The following is a 19,975-nucleotide window of genomic DNA, read 5'->3' as shown; positions in this document are numbered from 1 at the left end:
AATACGATAGCCAGCGTATTTCCCTATGCAATTAGGAATGATTTCGCTGACTCCTACTCAAAAAGTTTGATGCGGAGGCAATAGGCCTCTCCATTCTCTTTACTAGATGCCAAAGCACAGGTCCAACACCACGCGGGCTTGCGTTAAAAGTAAAACATATCGTTAACTTAATTGCCCACCAAACCAAACTAAAACACCAAACCAAAACATCCGAAGATTATGCCCATGTCTTACTTTCTTGAAAGACTGGAGAACAACGGGTTGGCCATACCCAAGGTACATCCTTACGTAGTAGAAAGTAAAAGCAACTAAGTCGGTCTGAAAGATTACAAATAAATTCTCCATAGTAATTTGTAAGACCTAAATGAGCCCTCAACTCTTCATTGCAAGTTGACCTGCGTGTGTTCCCAAATCGCCTCTAATATATTCCAGCTTACTGACCCCTTAGGAAGACACGTGGTAGCCAAGAACTGTACTAAAGGCTGTATGAATTGGCATTTAGAATGTTTTGCCTTATCTCCATAACCGTCCCAATTGGAGCATTGTGTATGTATTTTTTACCACGGGAAATAATATTGTTCATCAGCTGACTTTAAATCAATAGTAAAAATAGCTATGCTATGACAACCTTATAGAAAAATACTTAACTGTAGAACATTATTCTATGTAAAAAAAATATTATATTGGCCTTCTTTAACCTTTTATCATTACATTAAATTATTTTATTGTTTAAAACCAAGAGGTTTTGTGTGGTTATTTGCATCCTGATGAAAGACAACGTCCACTACTTGGCACGAAAGATCCATTCCGGGACTCGTTAGTCGTTAGACTCGGTCGTAAACCTAATGCTACAGTTTGATATTACCTTGGATTTTGTTACTGTAATAGTAAATGTGACATAAAATATTCTTAAGTTATAATGATACAGTTATCAATGTAAGAAATGTTTTTACACTTTATTATTTAAGTAAGAATAAAACATGCCAACGAACAAAGCTCCTACGGATACCGGAAAAAGTCCTTAAAACTGGCCTTAGCAGATCCGTGTGGACTAGAAAAAGGAAAAAAGGAGCATGTTTAGCTATTATAAAACAAAGAAATAAAATGGAATATTGTGTAACTGTTTTTATTGGGAGAATCACGTTATTTTCTTCTGTGTCCTCTCACCCCCCCAGAAGCCACTACCTCATATTAAATACTGTGTCGAAATATTATTTAACTATGTGTGTGTTTTTTCCAGTATATGTGTAACTGTAGTAGTTCTCAACGTCCACTTCAGATCGCCCCAGACGCACAGAATGGCGCCTTGGGTAAAACGAGTGTTCATACACATTCTTCCACGCCTACTGGTCATGCGCAGACCTCAATACCAGTTCGAGCCTAACAAGTAAGTCAACAGTTGAAACTATTGTAACTCTAGAATCTTGGTCTTTGGAAGATAGTCCCGTCAATGAGTTAAACACGGCTGATGGAGGTTAAGAATGCAATCCATATTCGGGGAAGGTTACAATTCTACCGATTCAGATGAATCGAAGCTTGCCCTGAGAAGGACTGCTGCAACGCATTCGAAATTTCCTCTTATTTCCCAAAGACAGGTTACCATATAAACATACCTTCTAGTTTTGCACGGTACTTGTTATCCGTTGATAAAAATCGTATTTTTTCACCGGCCCCAATACAAGTGAAAACTTGAAATCATTCTGAAGTTGAAACGTCTTATGAATGCACATCAGTAAACTCAGTACAGTAGACTTTCGACAACACTCCCAACAACAATACTTAAATAAACCTATAAGATTATAGGTTTATAGGTTTAGGGACAAATAATTAATTTCTACCAAGCAGCAATGTTCATTTTATTAAAAACAAGACCTGATTCGGTTGATCAATACAGTGTTCAAATATACAATGTTGACCTCAATATCGTTAAAAACTTATCTTCTAGATGTAATACTTACCTGAATAACTAAGGTTTATACGAAAAAAAAACTACCACGGATATTAACTCACTAATGAACAACTATTAAAGGGACGTTACTGTTCTACGCATTATTCTTTAATGATCAACGAATTTGTCTACCTTGGAATGGAAACAGAGACCAGACAAACGTAACACTCGTTTTACAGGGTGAATAATTCTCCTGTACTGTACAGAAATTGGCCGATGGCCTTTCCGTTAAGTTACCAATTAACGTTTAGATACCAAGTGTGTTGGACAATTACGTGTCAGGAGTTGGTAGTGCTAACTGTAAAGCTTTAAAAAAATACCTAAAATAATCATACAGTTTGACCTCCAATACGGGCTAACCTTTCAGAAGGTTACCGACCGGTCCAATATAAAATATTACTTAGATTTGCATACATAGAAACTAAGAATGATTGACATAATATTAATATCATTCCGAGATTATAACATAATTTCTCTTGAAACTCATCCGTGGGCAATAGAAGATATCTAAAAACTTATATTGCATTTACGAAAAAATAAGTCAGAATAAAACGTTAGCAAAGAGTTTAATTTCAACTGCCGATATGTATCTGTTTCACCCATGTCGCAAGTCTGATATTCAAAACTTTGCATCACTCAAATTCTATTTAGAATTTAAGACATTTGGGAACAAAGATTTTCACAATTAAATTGCTCAAATTCAATCAGATTTAACTGGAGTTGACTTTTTCGAACTCATTATGGCCCTTTGAGAACAGATCATCGGACGCCAAAAGCGTTTAGTCTAAATTTGATTTGGTTCCTGTTTAATAGTATGTTTACACCTCCACAATCTGTTGAAGCTTTTTGATCCAATCTGTGACGATAAATGATCAAAGGCCACACAATACGTGCTGTGGACAGTAGTTATCTTCATCTCTAGTTACATAGCAATTGATTTGACTGCCTTGTACTTGTGAACGTTCTATCTGCAGTACATGGCTACTTAGACTACGGGTTACAAACCCTCTAATGATTGTCTAACGTCATCATAATTATACCAAGTGTCAATAAAAACAGAGAGTATCATTCTAAAAATATTAAATACTCCCGTCACAGCAAACCTGCAGTCTAAGAAAATTTACATTTGCCTGATTGGTGTTTAACTAATAGTTTCCAACATGTCAGATTTATTCTATATTTAAATAACATAAGGTTTGACGAGTTTTGACGAGGTTTGCTGCGAAAGAGGTGTGTTTTTTTTCTAGGATTAAGTTTTTTAGTGAAATGTTGATAGCTTAGTATGAAATAAATTTTGTTAAATTTAATCAAACAATGTCCATAAATAGACTACAAAAATTAAGATCAGTAAAGTAAATGTTAATGGCGAAGACTAGACTAAATCGTCTTAATAGAATAATACAACTCAAATATTTTAGATATATTTTTACCGTACGTTAAGTTTACATAAGGCTCAATTAAATTAAGTGTACCAGTAGGCCCAATGTTTTAAGTAATGAGCGTACAATACAAATTCAATAAAAGTTCGTTTTTGGCAGGGGTAATTACTTTATGTCTCTAAGGTATGTCTTTTTGATTTGATTTATGTGAATTTCATATTTAACCTGAAAAGTTGTTTAAGAACACTGCATAAGGAAGGAAAAATACAAAAGATATAAGAAAGATACAGTACAAATAAATTTACACACTAAAATATGACTATTCCTTGAAGTGTATATCATCTTCAATTCATAAATGAATAGAATATTTGTATTTGTGTATACTGTAATAATTTATTTTTAGACAATAGTGGTAATCTTTTGAACGATAGAATATTATAAACTAGTAGTTGATCATTTATACACTTGTATCGCCTTTATTTGAGGTTTTTGTGTCATGGCAATGAAAACCTCGACTAAAATCCTTCTGAGAATAATACGTCAGGATTTAATCTCTCATACAGCTTAACATGCAAAATAGAGTGGATTAATCTCCTTTTACATAACTTAAATGCCATCTTGCTTATAATATTGATTGTTAATGTGCGTTAAAACCTGTAGTAAGGTGTTATACTTTTTTTGTTGTCCTAAGACGCTAGGCATGAGCCCGGGATTATTTATCACATTACTTCAGGCTAGACCTAGGGGTTGCGGCAATACCACTTGGATAAAATCCATTGGTGATTTGGCGGGATTTGAACCTGGGACCTCAGGGACTGAAATCCCGCGCTCTAACCACTAGATCAACTCCCCAAGGTGTTATACTTTAAACACTGTCTAATATTAATTCAATCCAAATCTTTCTGTCATCAACCCTATGATATATACTTTTTACCAATCATTATTCTAAGGCTAACATCACTTTAATAATTTTTAAGTTATTCTGATTGTTTGTATTTGTATAAAATCCAAAATTAAGTGGTTCAAAATGTATTTATCTTGTTACTTAGTTTGTAAGCTTGGTAATATTTATGATAATGTTTGCTTTATTGAAAAAAATGTGAAATATTGTGTTGGATATTTTATTTGTTCAAATTGTTTGATCAATTCATAGCTGAAACCAGTGATTCGCAACGAAGTTAAAACATAAACTAAAACTAATTCTGCCACTGTACATTTTAACGTAAAATTTACAAAGCTTTATTACAACTACAAAGACAGTTTCATGTATAACAGTTTGTTTGAAATCATAGTCAATCGTGGAATAGAAAGGTTAAATTCCTCTATTTCCTTTGATACTTTGTATTTAAAACATGTTTCATCAATTCCAATTTTAACGACTTAATAAAATTCTTCAGAATAGATATATCTGGGATAAGCAATTGAGTCGAAGAAGATGTCGACTGCAAGGAAAGGAACCTTCTTGATCACTGGAAGTCATCAATCGTATCAGCTTACGTCTTTTCAATCACCTGTTGTAGCTTCTTCTACACCTGACAATTATTTAGATTCACAAAAAACAGACCAAATCGAAATACGATATCTTAAAATGTATTATCATATATTTAGTATCAGTTTATTCTGACATCTAATGACGATACATGCTCCCTCATGTATTAACAGCGTTAAAAATATCTTATTATATAATGAATTAGTGTAATTTCCCCATTTTTTCTTAAAATAACTACATTAACTTTTGGGACTAGATGAAACACAATGTTTGAAATAAAAAACGAAAGCCAATTTTGAATTATTTAGAAAGGTCTTTGCTTTTTAAACCACTTTAAATTTTTAAGTCCTTTGACGAATTTTCTAATTGGTGGGTCTAATTTACACTCATATGAAACATTTTTCTCGTAAAAAATGCAATGTTCAGTTATATTTTATAGCCTCGTCTTTCTACAATACTAATTCTTTCACAGGACTTCTAAAATAAGTGAGTAAGTGTCTCTATTAATCCGTATTAAAAGCGCAAAGGCTTTTCACTTTCTCCCTTAATAGCTATTTTACGTTACAAGTGTAGTAAGAACGTTTTTACATCACGCATGTTCACCTAAGTGATGTAAAAACGCGGTTGCGTAACGTGTAACGTACAATATTTTACCTGAACCTGACCCGACAATATACAGGGGGTTACGTACAATATTTTTCATGTCCCCACAATATACAGGACGGGGTGTTAATCTACAATATATAAACTATTTTTTTTTTTGTTTTTATTGATTACAATAAAATACAGGACATTTTTACTTGGGAACACAACATTTAAAACACAATATAAACCTTTCACTCATCTTCTAACAGTAACGTTCATTTACAAACAAAAGCTAGGTTAGGAAATACTTTAAAACATAACAATAACCTTCAAGCGCACAGCTGATTTCTAGCGTTGAACGTCGTTGGCTCCATAGAGGTTTATTTTATTAAGTTGAGCACTCAATGTTATTTGAATGGGTTTCATTACTTCACCGAGTGAGTTTTTGAAACTTTACTTCACCGAGTGAAGTAAAGAAGTTGTTTACATCAGGCTTGGGATAGGGAAGTTTAACATGGTGGGTTGGGTAAAAAAATTAAATGCCATTGATTGCTTTATATGGGTACTAAAACAACTTATTTCCACTTCATGCTAATAAAACAATAATTATCGTGCTCCATGTATGAGCTATTGAGCTAATGTAATTTGTGCGTGAAAATGTAAACTTTTTATAGTAAACTGTTTAAATAAAAACTTAATAAAAGAACAGAACGGTTTATTAGTCCGAAGGTTTGCTGCGGTAGAAGTATTTTCGTTTAACGAAAATCAGGTATTGTCTTAGACATTTCTTAATCAACTAAATATGGATATATTTTGTAAGCTCTGATGTTAGCAATGGTCATGTAATTACGGAAAACACTCTTTTGCATTCAGTCTTTTACAGCAAACTCTACTTTAGCTTTGTACTTTGAACGACCATAAAATCGAAAACCGGATTTAGTATTTAGTGCTTTGTGGAACTTTACAAGATGGGGAACAATGATTGAGAGCTTTACAAGATCCTATTGAACGTTTTATTTGCTCCTTTATTTAAAAGCCTCTTGTTTAAGACCAAGACTTAAACTTTTTAAGACTAGGTTTTTTTATATGGTTGGTGAAAAACATTGAGGCTATGCATGTGTGTGTTTTGCTCTTATTTCCAAACGAAATGAACACAGAAGCTACCATTGATTAACAGACTTCTCTTATCATGTATTCGATCTTAACTTCTATGCATCCCCATTTGTCTCTAATGTCTTATTAGTGAGAGGGCACTGCCGATCAAGGAACAGGAATTTATTTATGAGTGTTGTAAAAACTAATACGATATTGTATATTAAAGCAATGTCTTATGCCTAACGGTTACGAGGAAAATTCAAAAAAAGTCTAATTTACAAATTCTCATGTTATTATTTTGGAGAATGATATACATTAACTGTTTAAGTTGTCTTGTTTATGAGTATATTCTGATCAAATTAGACAAATTGGTTTAATTCATCCTAAGCTTTTAAAAATCACAAAAGAACACCTATTATTACCTCAACCTGTAGCAGTAAACCTAAGAATTCGTTAATCATAAAGTTATTTAAATAGGGAATGAATCTGAGGTTTTTAAGGAATTATTTAAGTCAAAATCCAATCAGCAGTCTTCCAATTTGATCCGGAATGGCTATCATTTAATTTTGTAGTTCACTTTTTTGTTTCTTAGTAGGACAGATTATTTCTATTGTTAAACCTCATACATATTAGGCTACAACTGCTGTAGATTTGACGAATTGTTACGGATTATATTTGCTAATTGTAAACAATCTAACAATAATTGTCTACCCTTCAGTGATTTCGACTATTCCCATTGCTACATTCTGTGGCTGTTATTAGTTAGCGTTTGCTAAATGGTTATAAGTTGCTCGTTGTACGGGTGAAGCAGACCACCCGTACACATACTTTTATGGGAGTACATTTTCACCCGAAAACGCGAAACTAAAAACTAAATTTTCTCGTAAAATGAATGATACTTTCAAAAGCCAAAAACAAAATATATATATAGTATTGTTTAAATTGCATTTCATACGGGAAAATTTAGTTTTTGCTTATTACTCAAATGCTAGACGAAATAGACAGTATGTGTAAATTGGAAAGTTGTCACGCGTTTAAAATTATATGCTATTTGAAATATGTTGCCAACATTAAAATAAAATAAAATTTTGAACAAAAATGATCATTTTGAAAATTATTACCTGTGACACATAAATAAATAAATAAAAATTCCTTTATTTCCGAGCGTCTCTCAGTACAAGAACTGTTTTACAGAGTAACTCAGGTCAATATATCTTAAAAAATATACAACAATTATGATACAAAAAACAATGTGTATGACAAAACAAAATTATAGGCTATATACAATATTTTGCATCTTTTTCAAGTTTCTTTTGAAAGCCAGGACCCCCAGCTGTTTTAGGTCCAAGGGGAGATCATTGTGCATCTTTGGACCAAAGTAAGAAAACCCTTTTCTACCCACTTCTAGGATTACTTTTGGAATGTAGAGCAAGGCGTTTTGCCGGGTCACACGCTGAGTCACCTCCCCACGTGCCACATGCCTTTCCACCAAGTACTTAGACTCTAGCTGAACCAAGACCCCGGTGAATGAGGCGACATCATTGTAAAGCTTTGTTTAACAGGATTTCGAATTTTCAATCAGAACGGAAACATTTTAAGCGGTTTCAAAAATCAATACGCTAAAAACTCACAAAAATGGCCACTATTTTTAAACTAATTGAGATTTACATGTGTACAGATCTAAAGAGCTGTGGTTTGATTTTTATAACATTTAGTATGTGTGTACTAATCCTTAGAATCGCCAGATGTTTTTATATATTTTGTTTTGAAATTTTGACACTCAGACCGCTTGTCCTATGATAAGGGTTGTCGACAAGCTAATGGAAGAAAGTATTAGTCAGACGTCTGATACAGGTTTTTACAAAGGTATTCGTACAATACTAAGTTCAACAGTTAAGTAAACATAGATCTAAACCTGCGGTAATATATCCTGCATCATCCTGTGGTTGTCGACAGGTTCAACTCAGGTCAAGTACTGATGGCCAGTAGGGTTAGGGGTGGTAAGGAGCTGCAGGGAGGATTTTACCCTTACCACACCACAACTGTAGGTACCAGCGACGACGAGACCTCCAGGACAAAACACGCAGAGACTCCAAGGTCGAGAGCAACCTCCAAGGAGGACCTCTCCCCAGGGACGTAAGTAAACAGTGGAACCTCGATAAGAAGACCCTCAATAACAAGAGCTCTTAATTTGTATTGCCCTTAATTATATGTTATTAAAACCCGTTATAAGGAGTCAACCTGACAACAAGTCATGTTTGATCATCCCAAGACTTGTTATCAAAGTTCTATTGCTTTTACCATTTTTAATTGAGGACGTAAGGTCCTCAATTTGTATGTTGAATTTCAACCAAATAACATATAAACGTCGACAGCGTTGTTAAAAGATATTGAGAAAACGTGTGAAGCAAAAAGGCGTTCTCTGGATATTACATGCATCTGATAGTTCCAAAGGCATTTTTATTAGATATATATATATATATTTAATATAAGCATATCGCAAAGCTGAAATCATTGTTTTTACATAGCAAGTGGTATAATTTATTTTTGACGCCTTATTTTTTTGTTGATCAAATTTGCATCTTTCGTCGTAAAAGACGATAGTTTAATGCTAAAGCAACTGAAACCAATATATATCAGTCAAGCATGTCACAGAATACAGATCGAAGAAATCAGTCAACCTGAAGAGGGGTGATGAAGTTGAAAGATAGGGCAGCCCCAAGCGATTTACCCCTTCTTCAAACTGCACCCCCCTCCGCAAATCCAATTCCAGAATGCATCGTTGCACCAGCTTGCAGTAAGACTTCCTTTAAGTAGATTTCCTTTAGGAATAAAACGATAAAGGCCTTTTAGTAGGCTTAAGTAGTAACCATGTATTGTTTACATCTTGCCCTCATATCTCGTTATTTAAAATCTTTGTTCTTTACTTACGCGTTTGGAATTTTTTAGGTTTTTTGTACGGCGATACTCCGAAAATTCCCTTCAAATCGTGCACTGACAGATATATAGTTTACAGTGAAAGACAAATAAATCACAATATTCAACATTAATACAGATATATCAATGGTAAAAGAGTAGTCACAAACTCATTTTTAAAATTTTCCCATAATTTTTATGATTTGTTTGTTTTGTCTAGGTTATTACTCATAGCTATACATCGAGACAACATATTCCAATCACAACTATTGGTAGTTGACCGTACCTTTGTTATAATATTCTAGTTAGTATACTGCAGATGCCAAAGATATACTCTATAAGACATATGTGATTGTGGAACAGCAGCATTTAATCGGAGAAAACTTCGTAAACTTATTAGTTTGACGTTACCAGGCCAGCCATTTTAAATACATATGTATATTGCAACGGGTCTCACACCCACTGCGGCAAACTTAACCAGTTCGTTTATTGAACGAAACAAGATACCTTTGTACGTCCCGTTTCGCTGTAATCACTTCTTGTCACGAGGTTTTGCTACCTCATTAGAGGTGATTGCAAAAATTAATACTCTCAAGGTAGAGTATTTTCAGTTGTCAGAAATATTTTGAAGATATGAGAAAAAATTAAATGTAATGCTTCATTTCGTGGACATGAATAATTAAAAATAGGTCAATCAATTAAGACTAACTGACTGAAATAATTCTAATCATTTTCAGTACATGCAAATTGACGACTATGTCATTATGTCCATTCTCATTAATTAAACTGCACTGCCATTTTACAAAGTCCTTTGACACTGTTTTAAGTCCCCTAGATTATAAAGTCTTTAAAAGTTCTTAGCTAGTGCAATGTGTTTTTGTTTAGTTAGCTTTTAAGACTCACTGCGAAAAAAAAATTGACGCTACTAAACTGCTACGAAAAAAATTCTAAAATACAGATCACTACGCAATGCAGTTATCTCCAATAACTTCTTTGTAGCTAACAAAAGTCTTGTTCTTCAATGTAGCTCTAAGTGTAGAGTATAAATTTTTTTAATGTTTTAACCTGTCTGATGTTTTTAGTCTCATAGACGGAGGTCCTTTTGGCGGAAGTTGTCAGATCCACGGTCCCGCCAGCCACGCCACGGTGGGCTCTCTTCTCAGCGGGGAGAGTGAAGAGGTAAAATTATCTTAAATATTTTAAATTATGTGTGTATGGTTATGAAATTAAAATAACCTTTCAACATGCTGTGGAGAAAACGACTGTTTTCAATTTATGCGTTGCGAGACTAAAATCCCTTTTTCTCTCTCTCGTACAAAAAAGAAACAGCTGGAGCCTAGAACTAACAACTGTTATCCATTTTTGTATATTTTTAAGATTCACTCGCTGAATTTCTCGAAGAAAAAAGGACCGATTTAAAAAATATTGAAAGTACAGTACTACTATTTTAAGTGCCGTAATTGCTTGGATTGTTTTTGGACGATAAGGTAAAATGTTACCATCTTATTGACCACGTTAAAAATGTTACATGAATTTTTGCTATCTTTGCCCTTAAGTTGATGAAATCTGATTTATTTTCCACCTATTTCGGTCGTATATCCCACATCTCGTCTATATCTTGACAATATCGGGTTGTAAGATTGAGTGGACTTATATCTATTCCGTTTGTAGAAGAAATAAATCAGATTGTAATATTTTCTAAAAAAATCTAAAAGCTTGCAAACCTGTTTTTTGAGCGTCAAACGATTCAACGTTACCATCCCTTTAGTACGAAACATAGCGTTCCCTAAAACAACACTGTCGAGTTCAATATTGCCTATAACCATTATTAAATAATTTCTAATAATTTTCCTCTTCCCGTTCGTTAAAACGGGGGTTTTTCACAAAAATCTCCATTACAATGCAGTAAATATTTTCAACAAATCTTCCAATGCATCTTTAAGCAGATTCAGACCACCTGAAACTCAAAAGTGATTTTTAATAATTTCTTTAAAATAAATGCTATTACATAGCAATTATTATGTATCTCTGTTTTTTAGTTTATTACGTACGCATATTGGTTTTGTATTTTTCACGTAACCAATCTATGTGAATATTTAGGACAAATAAATGAGTTATTGAGCTATTATAGTTTCGTTATTAACATTTATTTATGTATGCCATCGTTTTATTTCACGTCAATATACACCCTTTTATCTGCATTTAGACAAATTTAACTATACATTTTTTGTAGTCTAATACAAATTTATTATTGAGAGTGCGGAGTAACAAAAATAGCTTCTTAATAACAGTAACATTTGAAAAGCTGCTAATTAGTAGCAAAACAAGAATAAATCATATTGGTAGGTAATTTCCAAAGGTTAACAATGCACAAAATTTGTATTTTGCTAATTATTTAGCATAAAGAATGTTGCGGTATGAGAAAATATATAGTTCATAGCTTGGACCGAAAGTGCACATTTCGCCTTTGATCATTTTCCTACTTTGGCGTCACCCCTGTCATTAAACTCAAGCTCTTGGTAAAATGAATTACTTAATGCCTTAATGGTGAAGTATACAAATTTCATTCCTGCAATTAAATTAAAATACAATATTAATAGGGCACATTACATACCTGATCGCGCTGGAGTGAACACAGATTTTATTGTAAACTGAAAAAACGTGCCTTTCCCTTGAATGTATAGTTCGAAGATGAGTTTTTAATTCACCCCTAGCTTAAACTAAAGTTTTTTTTTTTAATGTTTCAGGTGACGTTGTCCGCGCTCACGGACGAGTGCAAGAGTCCTGTAATTCTTCGGAACCCCGCGTTTTCTCACACGTCCTGTCCCCCAGCCATGCACAAATCATGCTTCTGCGTCCGCTTCATCGCAGAGCACACGAAGATGCAGGAGGACTCGACCAAGGTAATGCACATAACGCAGTCTTTATATCTGTGATACATTAACATTTCATTGTTGGATTAGGTCCTTCGGAATCGATGGCCTTGTTTACAAGGCTGATTTGTTGATTTGTACGTATTGGTTTGTGGTAGTATCTCTGGCAACCACAATAAAATGCTTACTGAGAAGAAGGCTGCCAAGGTACTTCCTGGCCTTGGCTCCACATAACCACAAAGAGCGTTGGAGCGAAAGTCGGATGTTTTGCTGCCTAGTGGTTAGCGTCTTAGCGAACTTAGTTGCGGGAGGGACGGGTTCAATTTCCAGTACCTTTAATGGGTTTGGATAGCTTTCTCCTAAAAGCTTTTAATCGCACGCTGGCTTTAATTAAAAATGCTACTGGCGTAGAAAAAGTAGGGCACATAAGAAACATTCAGTGGTACACTTGAGTGGTTTCTAGCACTAGGGCTGGTGTCAAGAGCAAAGTCCAACAACACCCTGTCACTCCCATATACTACAACGCTCACGGTGGAGGAAGACCCTGTGTCCTGTGCGGTAAGAATTTTAGCATAGTGCTCGCCACTTGGACTCTTTCGTGCTCAATACAAGTACAGGGTGGGGCAGGGAAGTATCCCTATTTTCGAAGGTACATTAAAAGACAACCGAAAATATTAGAACCAAACTTCAAGGCATCTAGGGTATTCTCGTGAACTACACTAGGCTTAACATCACTCCAATAGAGCATATTCTGCTTATTTACCGCTCCAGAAATATGGAAGTGCGTCTCGTCAATAAACAAACCCCGAGCAACATGAAGCAGTCCCGCAAAAGATTTCACATGCTTGCATTCGTTGTCGCCAGTCCCGTTGTGTGAGTTCATGTGCAACTACAAGCTTGTATGGATGGAGGTGTAGGTCCTCATGGAGAATACGAGGTACAGTAAGATTAGGCAAAGCCAGCGCATGCGGATGCATGCTTACAAGCAGGTGACTGCAAAATCGATCTTCTGACAAGGTAAACGTTTTCAGGAGTTCGGACGGTTCTTTGAGCTCCAAATATCCTTCGCAATACACCAACACATACACTGAAGTCCTTCACCCACACCAAAATGTAACAGCTTTGCGGCAGGCCATCCGATAACAAGTTCGCAGCGCACGCTAGCTGCACAGCAACAATAGACTGATTTTTGAACAAATTCATCTGGAGTGCAAAAGCACATTGCTTACTCGAACAAGCCATGTCTACTACTGAAAATGATATTCTTAGAAAATCCCAAAGCAACAGCGTCATTTGAGCCTAACTCCATTCCTATAGCACACCCCCACTACTCACAGTGCCATCTTAAAAGTAGGGATATTTCCCTGCCCCACCCTATATATTTCCATTGCAACATACCAGAGCTGAAAGAGCGCGGTAGCCCCATAAGCGTGTTTCCGGTGTACCTTAATTGTCTGTGACAGAACTTTGTAGAAAATCTTTGAATCCCTCAAGATTTTAACAGTTCCAGCAATCTTCAGTAATGTACACAAGCTTGCTAAATTTTCCTTCCTAGGATCCTAAATCCTTTTCCACGACCACCATAGACCCTATTAGAGGAGCTAGAGACCTCAGCATTCCCCTCCACCACACCAGATACAGTAAGAAACCATCGTATAATGGCTGCAAAACTTTTAATTCTCTCCCACTGCGCATGAAAAACCTAATTGGGAGAAAAATTAAATAAAAATAAATTACTTTGGAACTAGCTCTAAAATCAACCAGTGTACTCAATGAAGGCATTTTTGACCAAGAAGATAATAGAAAACCAAAGAATCCAAATAATTATTGTATATCTAGAACAAATATCTATTCGATGTATTTTGACGTTAATGAATTTCCTCAAAAAATAACAAATAATGAAACAACTGAGATGAAATAACGAATGAGTTGGCCTATTGTCTATTGGGATTAAGGTTAGGAATTCCTCGGACAATGTTCCAGGGAGGTGTTTAGAAGTGCTCATGTTAATGTTTGTGTACAGGTGAAGGAAGACTGGAAGTACGTAGCCATGGTCCTAGACCGTCTGTTCCTATGGATCTTCACCCTCGCAGTCCTTGTAGGCACGGCAGGTATCATCCTCCAAGCTCCTACACTCTACGATGATCGGATACCTATCGACAAGAAGTTCTCAGAATTCGCAGCGGCAACGGTGGTGCGTTGTCCACCTCCCCAGTAGTCGCATTACCTCTTTCTAAAACCATCTTTTACGGCCTTCTTATATTTTAGCAAATTATCATTATATTTACCTGTTATCATTATTTTAGGTAATTCTGAAATTCTGGAGTTGTTTTACTGATATGTAATCTATAATAAGGGGTTGTGTAACCTTTTGGATTGCTAAATGATTCGTTTGAAGTTAAACTACCACGGTTTCGAAGATCTTGGATTAATTTCCAAGTTTACATAGACACTAAGCGTGTTCAATCCTCTTCAAACGCACAAAAACATTAAAAAAACTTGGAATTCGCATGCATGGAGCCGGCGGACAGTAATATGGCCACACATCTGCCTACTCTACGCACGCGTTGTCCAGAACGTTTTTAATTATGGCCACGCTGTTTTCCCATCTAAAAACCTTTTTTAACGTTCAAAACCACTGTAGTTTATCTACTTTGAACGAATCATTTGGTAATACACGAGGTAGTGTAACCTATTTATCATAGGAGTCAGAAGATATACCACATAATAATAAATGATCCAATAGGAAAGGATTTGAAGGTATACAATTCTAAGATTATTTCCCTCTGGTCGAAAAATCATTTGGATTTTTCTCTCTTAACTTACTATTGTTTATGAACCACAAAAGGAGGAAAATGTACCACAAGCAAAATTTTTAGGTGTACCACGCTGTAACTCCTAAACGTATAGCTTTATAGAAATAATGTTAAGAATAAAAACGATTTTTAGTTGCATTTAAATTCTAAAACAATTATAAAATACAGGGTGTTCCATAAGAAATAACAAAGTTTTTGGCCATATTGCAAAATGGTGGACATATTTGTAAAATTTGAAACCATCCCAAAAATCATATTTTAAAAAAGGGAGTACCCTATAAAAAGTTAACTCACAAGTATCAAAAATACTATTGCAATGTAAAATATCTCAATAAACGAATAGGTAAATTGGAGCAAAGAGTTTAATCATAACAATATTTTACTTTCAAATGGTACCTACCACTGAACGATATCGTTGGAAGACATTTGAATTTAACTGAAGGATTATTTAATAATTTTCCGAGTTTACTTAGAAGATTTTTTGTGTGATATAAATTATTTTGTAGGTCAGTTTCCTCAATAAGTTTAATTTAATGAAATCTGTCTCAACCATGTATTTACGTATAGAGGCTGTGAAAGATGATATCCGTACCCATTAACTATAGATATTGTCAATCGTTAAAATAATACAGTTATAAAGCAAAGGGCTGCAACTTATTTTTAAGATGGTTGTGTAGTACGTGTTGGTAAAATAAAATACACTTTAAACTTTAATAAACATATATTTCATAGTAGTAACCGATGTTTTGTACTTATATTAACGAAATAACTTTATTCTACAGTAAGGTGAACAATAGATTTTTGTTTTGTCTGTGAAAAAATAAACTGTAATGGAAGTGTGTCAATTGAAAAATGTTAAATTGAACGTTTGTGTTTTAAACTAGTAAAATCTCATAAATGATAATGATAAATATATATTAATTAAATCAAATAACCATATTAAGGTGTAACATCTTAAAATGAAATACTAAAAAACGGAATAAAGTAACGGTTAAACGCCTAAACAACGGCTTGGCGTGCCTTCATGTTGTTTTGTCTGGGAACACGATTCTTGTTATTAAAATGTTAAAACGAATGTTGTATTATAAAATATCTAACATAAACAGTTTAAAGTTGTTATTTAATTTTACGATAGTTTTTTGTTGGGTTATTGTTGCTAAATATTACGTATTGAAGAAAGTTGATGTATTTACATGACGAAGTGTATTTACACCAAATACAAAATGTAGTTGAATCATTCATCATTGTTAACTATTTTACCAATAATATCATTGATTACGGTAAAATTGTTTTATACTACACCCATTTTTCTTATTTAAATTTATGGAACTCATCTAGAAATTTTGTTGAATTTTACGTGTGTTTACAACAAAAGTGTTTACTAGGGATACACAAAATTTAAATTTATCTCCAAATTGTAAAATATAATTTATTCGAGTTTTAAACCCGTATAATGCAGTAAAAAACGTAACTTAAGGTTAATGAACTGTTTAAAAGTAATCTTTTACTAATGTAACTTACTGTTTTAGGTTTAAGTGTAACAGTGGTTCCCAGAAAATGGATTGTTTAAACATATTTTATTTACATCGTTGCAAAGTGGTTATGCAACAAAATGACAGGTATATTCAATGAAACCCAACTTAAAGATGAAGTGGGACGGGAATTCATATTGTGTTTTATACACTAAAAATATTTTTACGTAAGATATACTTTCACAAGAACCAACGTCTTTTTAAATTGTATTACCAAGCAATGTATAAATTTCGTCAAATTGACTCATAATTGAATTATTTATATACATTAGTCGTAAAAAATATAATATTTATTGCATGGTAATTACTACCATTATACCATAGTACGAATTTTTTGTTAATAGTTGTGTACAAAGGTTTGAGGAAATGTCAAAATACAAAAGCTAGGTTTGCATTAGGTTTAAAATGAGGATTTTACATGAAACTTATTTATAATACTTTAAATTGGTATTTAAATCAGGTGATGTTAATGCGCTATTGGTGATAGGATGATTTTTGCTATCAAACAAATATTAAAAATTGTAAAAGAAAATATTTCAACTTTGTTTTAAGATAAATATCTGAATCAGCTGTTTAATATGTCCTATTCAAAATCAAATATAAAAAATACGGGCAGGGAATTGCCACAATTAATAAAGCAATTGAAACTTGCAAACCCCACTTTTATTTTAAGGTTAAATTCATGGACAAAATCCATGTGACTTAATATAATAAATTTCTTTGGATAATTGAATACCAAATACTTTATAAGAATAGGAAACTTTGGGGACCTTTTCTCCAATTATCTTTGCAACAATAGAATATGTTTGATTAAATTGGCGTATATTGTTAAACTTTTACAGAACAATTCTATAAAACAAAAAGTGATTTTAAGAAAATTTCAATCAATGACTATCTAATATTAAATCCTGATATCTTAGATACCACCACTGAAATCGAAATTTTGTAAATATGACCATAATAATAATTTATACTCTAAAATTTCAAGCCAGCTTATTCAATAGTTAAGTAAATAACAAAACATCATCCGAACAACCCAAATGCAAATCTTTGTTAATAAGACCTTATAGAAATCCGAAAAAGAATAAACCAGCTTTGGTTGATCGAATAGGGGAACCAAATATTATAGATTGAATACATTAGACTAATTATTGTTCATTGTGAATCCGTTCTATGTGGTGTAGCATAAACTACATTACTTAGACACAAGCAATGAGGATTTGAAGACTTGTTGTTCATTGATTATTTGTTTTAAAGTTGGTCATTGTTAAGGCGATGGTTGGGTAATATTAGTTATATTTTTTAACCTAATTTCCATTGAGAAATAATAATAAATAATTTAAAAGTTGACTTTTGTGATTACGCGTCACAATTTAACACTGAATGTAATGATGATATAACAAGTATTCCTTACACTGAAACAGTTATGAACATCGAATTTAAACAGGGATCGAAAATATGTTATTTATTGTAAAGTTTAAAGTAAATTTATACAGGTAATGTAAAACAACGTTAGCAAAAATGTCCAATTTTATAATTACCCCAAGCAACTTAGTAACCCAGAGTGTATGATTAAAATATTTTGAATATGAAATTACAATTGTTTTAATTGTTTTTATGTCATAGTTTTAATGGTTATATATAATTTGAAAAAAGGATTTACGAGATTTTAAAACCTGAGTGTATTAGTAAACAAATTTTTAACTTTTTACCAAAAGTTGTTAATATTATTTAATTTAGTACATTTTCTTGTGTATTATTGATATAACATTACAGGGAACAGCTACTTAAAGCTCTTTCATTTCTTTAAAATATAAAGGTACTTGAAACATAGGTCTATACTTTACATTGATATCATACTGTTTCGTCATGAAATAACACTATTGTATTCATTTAAGTTTGAAGTTTATTTAAAACTTGTTAAATGGTGCAACAAGTTTTAGGATATTTTGTGGTTGTTAGAACATCATTAAACAAAATATTACTGGCTATTTCAAATCAGTGAACAAAATTCGTCATAAAAAAAATTAAAATATTATATATAATTCCTTTGCTTATTCTTTTTTATCATTATAAAATGGAAATACAGTTAAATAGTGATGGATAAAAATACTTCAGCCAATGTAAAAATATTGTACTGAAAAAAAAACAGAATTTTTTAGACATGCTTAAGTTATCTGTGACAATTAAGTCAGTGTTAAATAAATGTAAAAGGTAAGTTAAATGTTGTTACGTTGTTAAAACTAAACTAATAAAATGTATATTAAATAACCATATAAATTAAATGTTGTAGTGTCATAGTACAGTATGTAAATAATAAATGGTTAAAGAGTCCTGCGACTGTGAATGTTAAGTGAATCTCGTGTATAATAGTTTTAGTTACGATTAAGATCGGTCATAAATATAACTACTGCTCATAACTAATTAAAAATTGTAGAAAACTCTTATCTGTTATTAATCAACTAAACATTTACAGTGGAAAATGTGATTTCTTATAAAATGCTAAAAGACAACTTTATTCATAAAAATCGCTCTTTCTCTGGAGTCAATGTCAATAAACTGTTGAATTAATCTAGCTCTGTCAGAAAATGTTGTTTAAAAAAAACAACCTTAAAACTTACAAAATTGCCAGAATAATTTTGAAAGAAAATCTGGCATAATTCGATTGTAATTGGACTTTGTATATTATTATCAGTTAAATAGTATCAGTAAAAAATATCTATTCAAAGAATACAACATGTTTATCAAGACGATAATATTTCACAGATATGTAAACATTCTAAACACATTAACATAAAATAGTATAGTTTACAACAAGCAAAGTGCATCACCGATGGCGATCTAGTAGAATCGAACCAATATTGTGAATCAAAGGACATATTTGAAGTAAAACCAATTTTACATTAGTATTGATTTATACAAATTCTGAAAAGAGTATTTTTACCTCTAAAACTTAATCCTCTTTAAGAACCTTTTATTATCTGGGTTTGCATACAAATCCCTATATCCTATATGCCTGTTTTGGAGTAAGAACACTTGTAAATCTAATTCTGTGAATTTAAACAACGCATTTCCAAATTGGCGTTTTAAAACTTGTATACGTTATGTCTGTAAACCCCGATAAAATGTTAAATCTTTGCAACGAGCTTAATTTATATTTAACCAAATTATGAATATGATAACTGGGTTACATACCTTATAAATCCGACAAACAGCTAATTTTTTATTGAAGGTCATCAACATGTTTCGGCTTGTATCGGCCATTGTCAAAACGTCGCAGTTGGATGGTGAAATCCTTGTCATTGTTTGATTGTCAGTCTGCATCCTGACCTTGACAACGGT

General features: G+C 33.0%; 1 protein-coding gene across 1 annotated transcript in view; it reads left to right on the top strand.

Annotated features, from left to right (window-relative positions):
• Positions 1-15,453, top strand: part of LOC128998975 (acetylcholine receptor subunit alpha-like) — a 115,826-nt gene extending 100,373 nt beyond the window's left edge. Inside the window, exons 11-15 of the mRNA XM_054425331.1 lie at positions 1,241-1,387; positions 8,453-8,632; positions 10,495-10,591; positions 12,160-12,315; positions 14,309-15,453. Coding sequence (XP_054281306.1) covers positions 1,241-1,387; positions 8,453-8,632; positions 10,495-10,591; positions 12,160-12,315; positions 14,309-14,503 — 775 coding nt within the window. The 3' untranslated portion in view covers positions 14,504-15,453. The remainder of the gene's footprint in view (positions 1-1,240; positions 1,388-8,452; positions 8,633-10,494; positions 10,592-12,159; positions 12,316-14,308) is intronic.
• Positions 15,454-19,975: the final 4,522 nt, after the last annotated feature.

The sequence above is a fragment of the Macrosteles quadrilineatus genome, unplaced genomic scaffold (genome assembly GCF_028750875.1).
Source record: "Macrosteles quadrilineatus isolate MER2022 unplaced genomic scaffold, UCM_ALF_1.0 Scaffold_7__1_contigs__length_78375512, whole genome shotgun sequence".
NCBI lineage: Eukaryota > Metazoa > Arthropoda > Insecta > Hemiptera > Cicadellidae > Macrosteles > Macrosteles quadrilineatus.
This window is presented reverse-complemented; position numbering and strand designations above follow the sequence as displayed.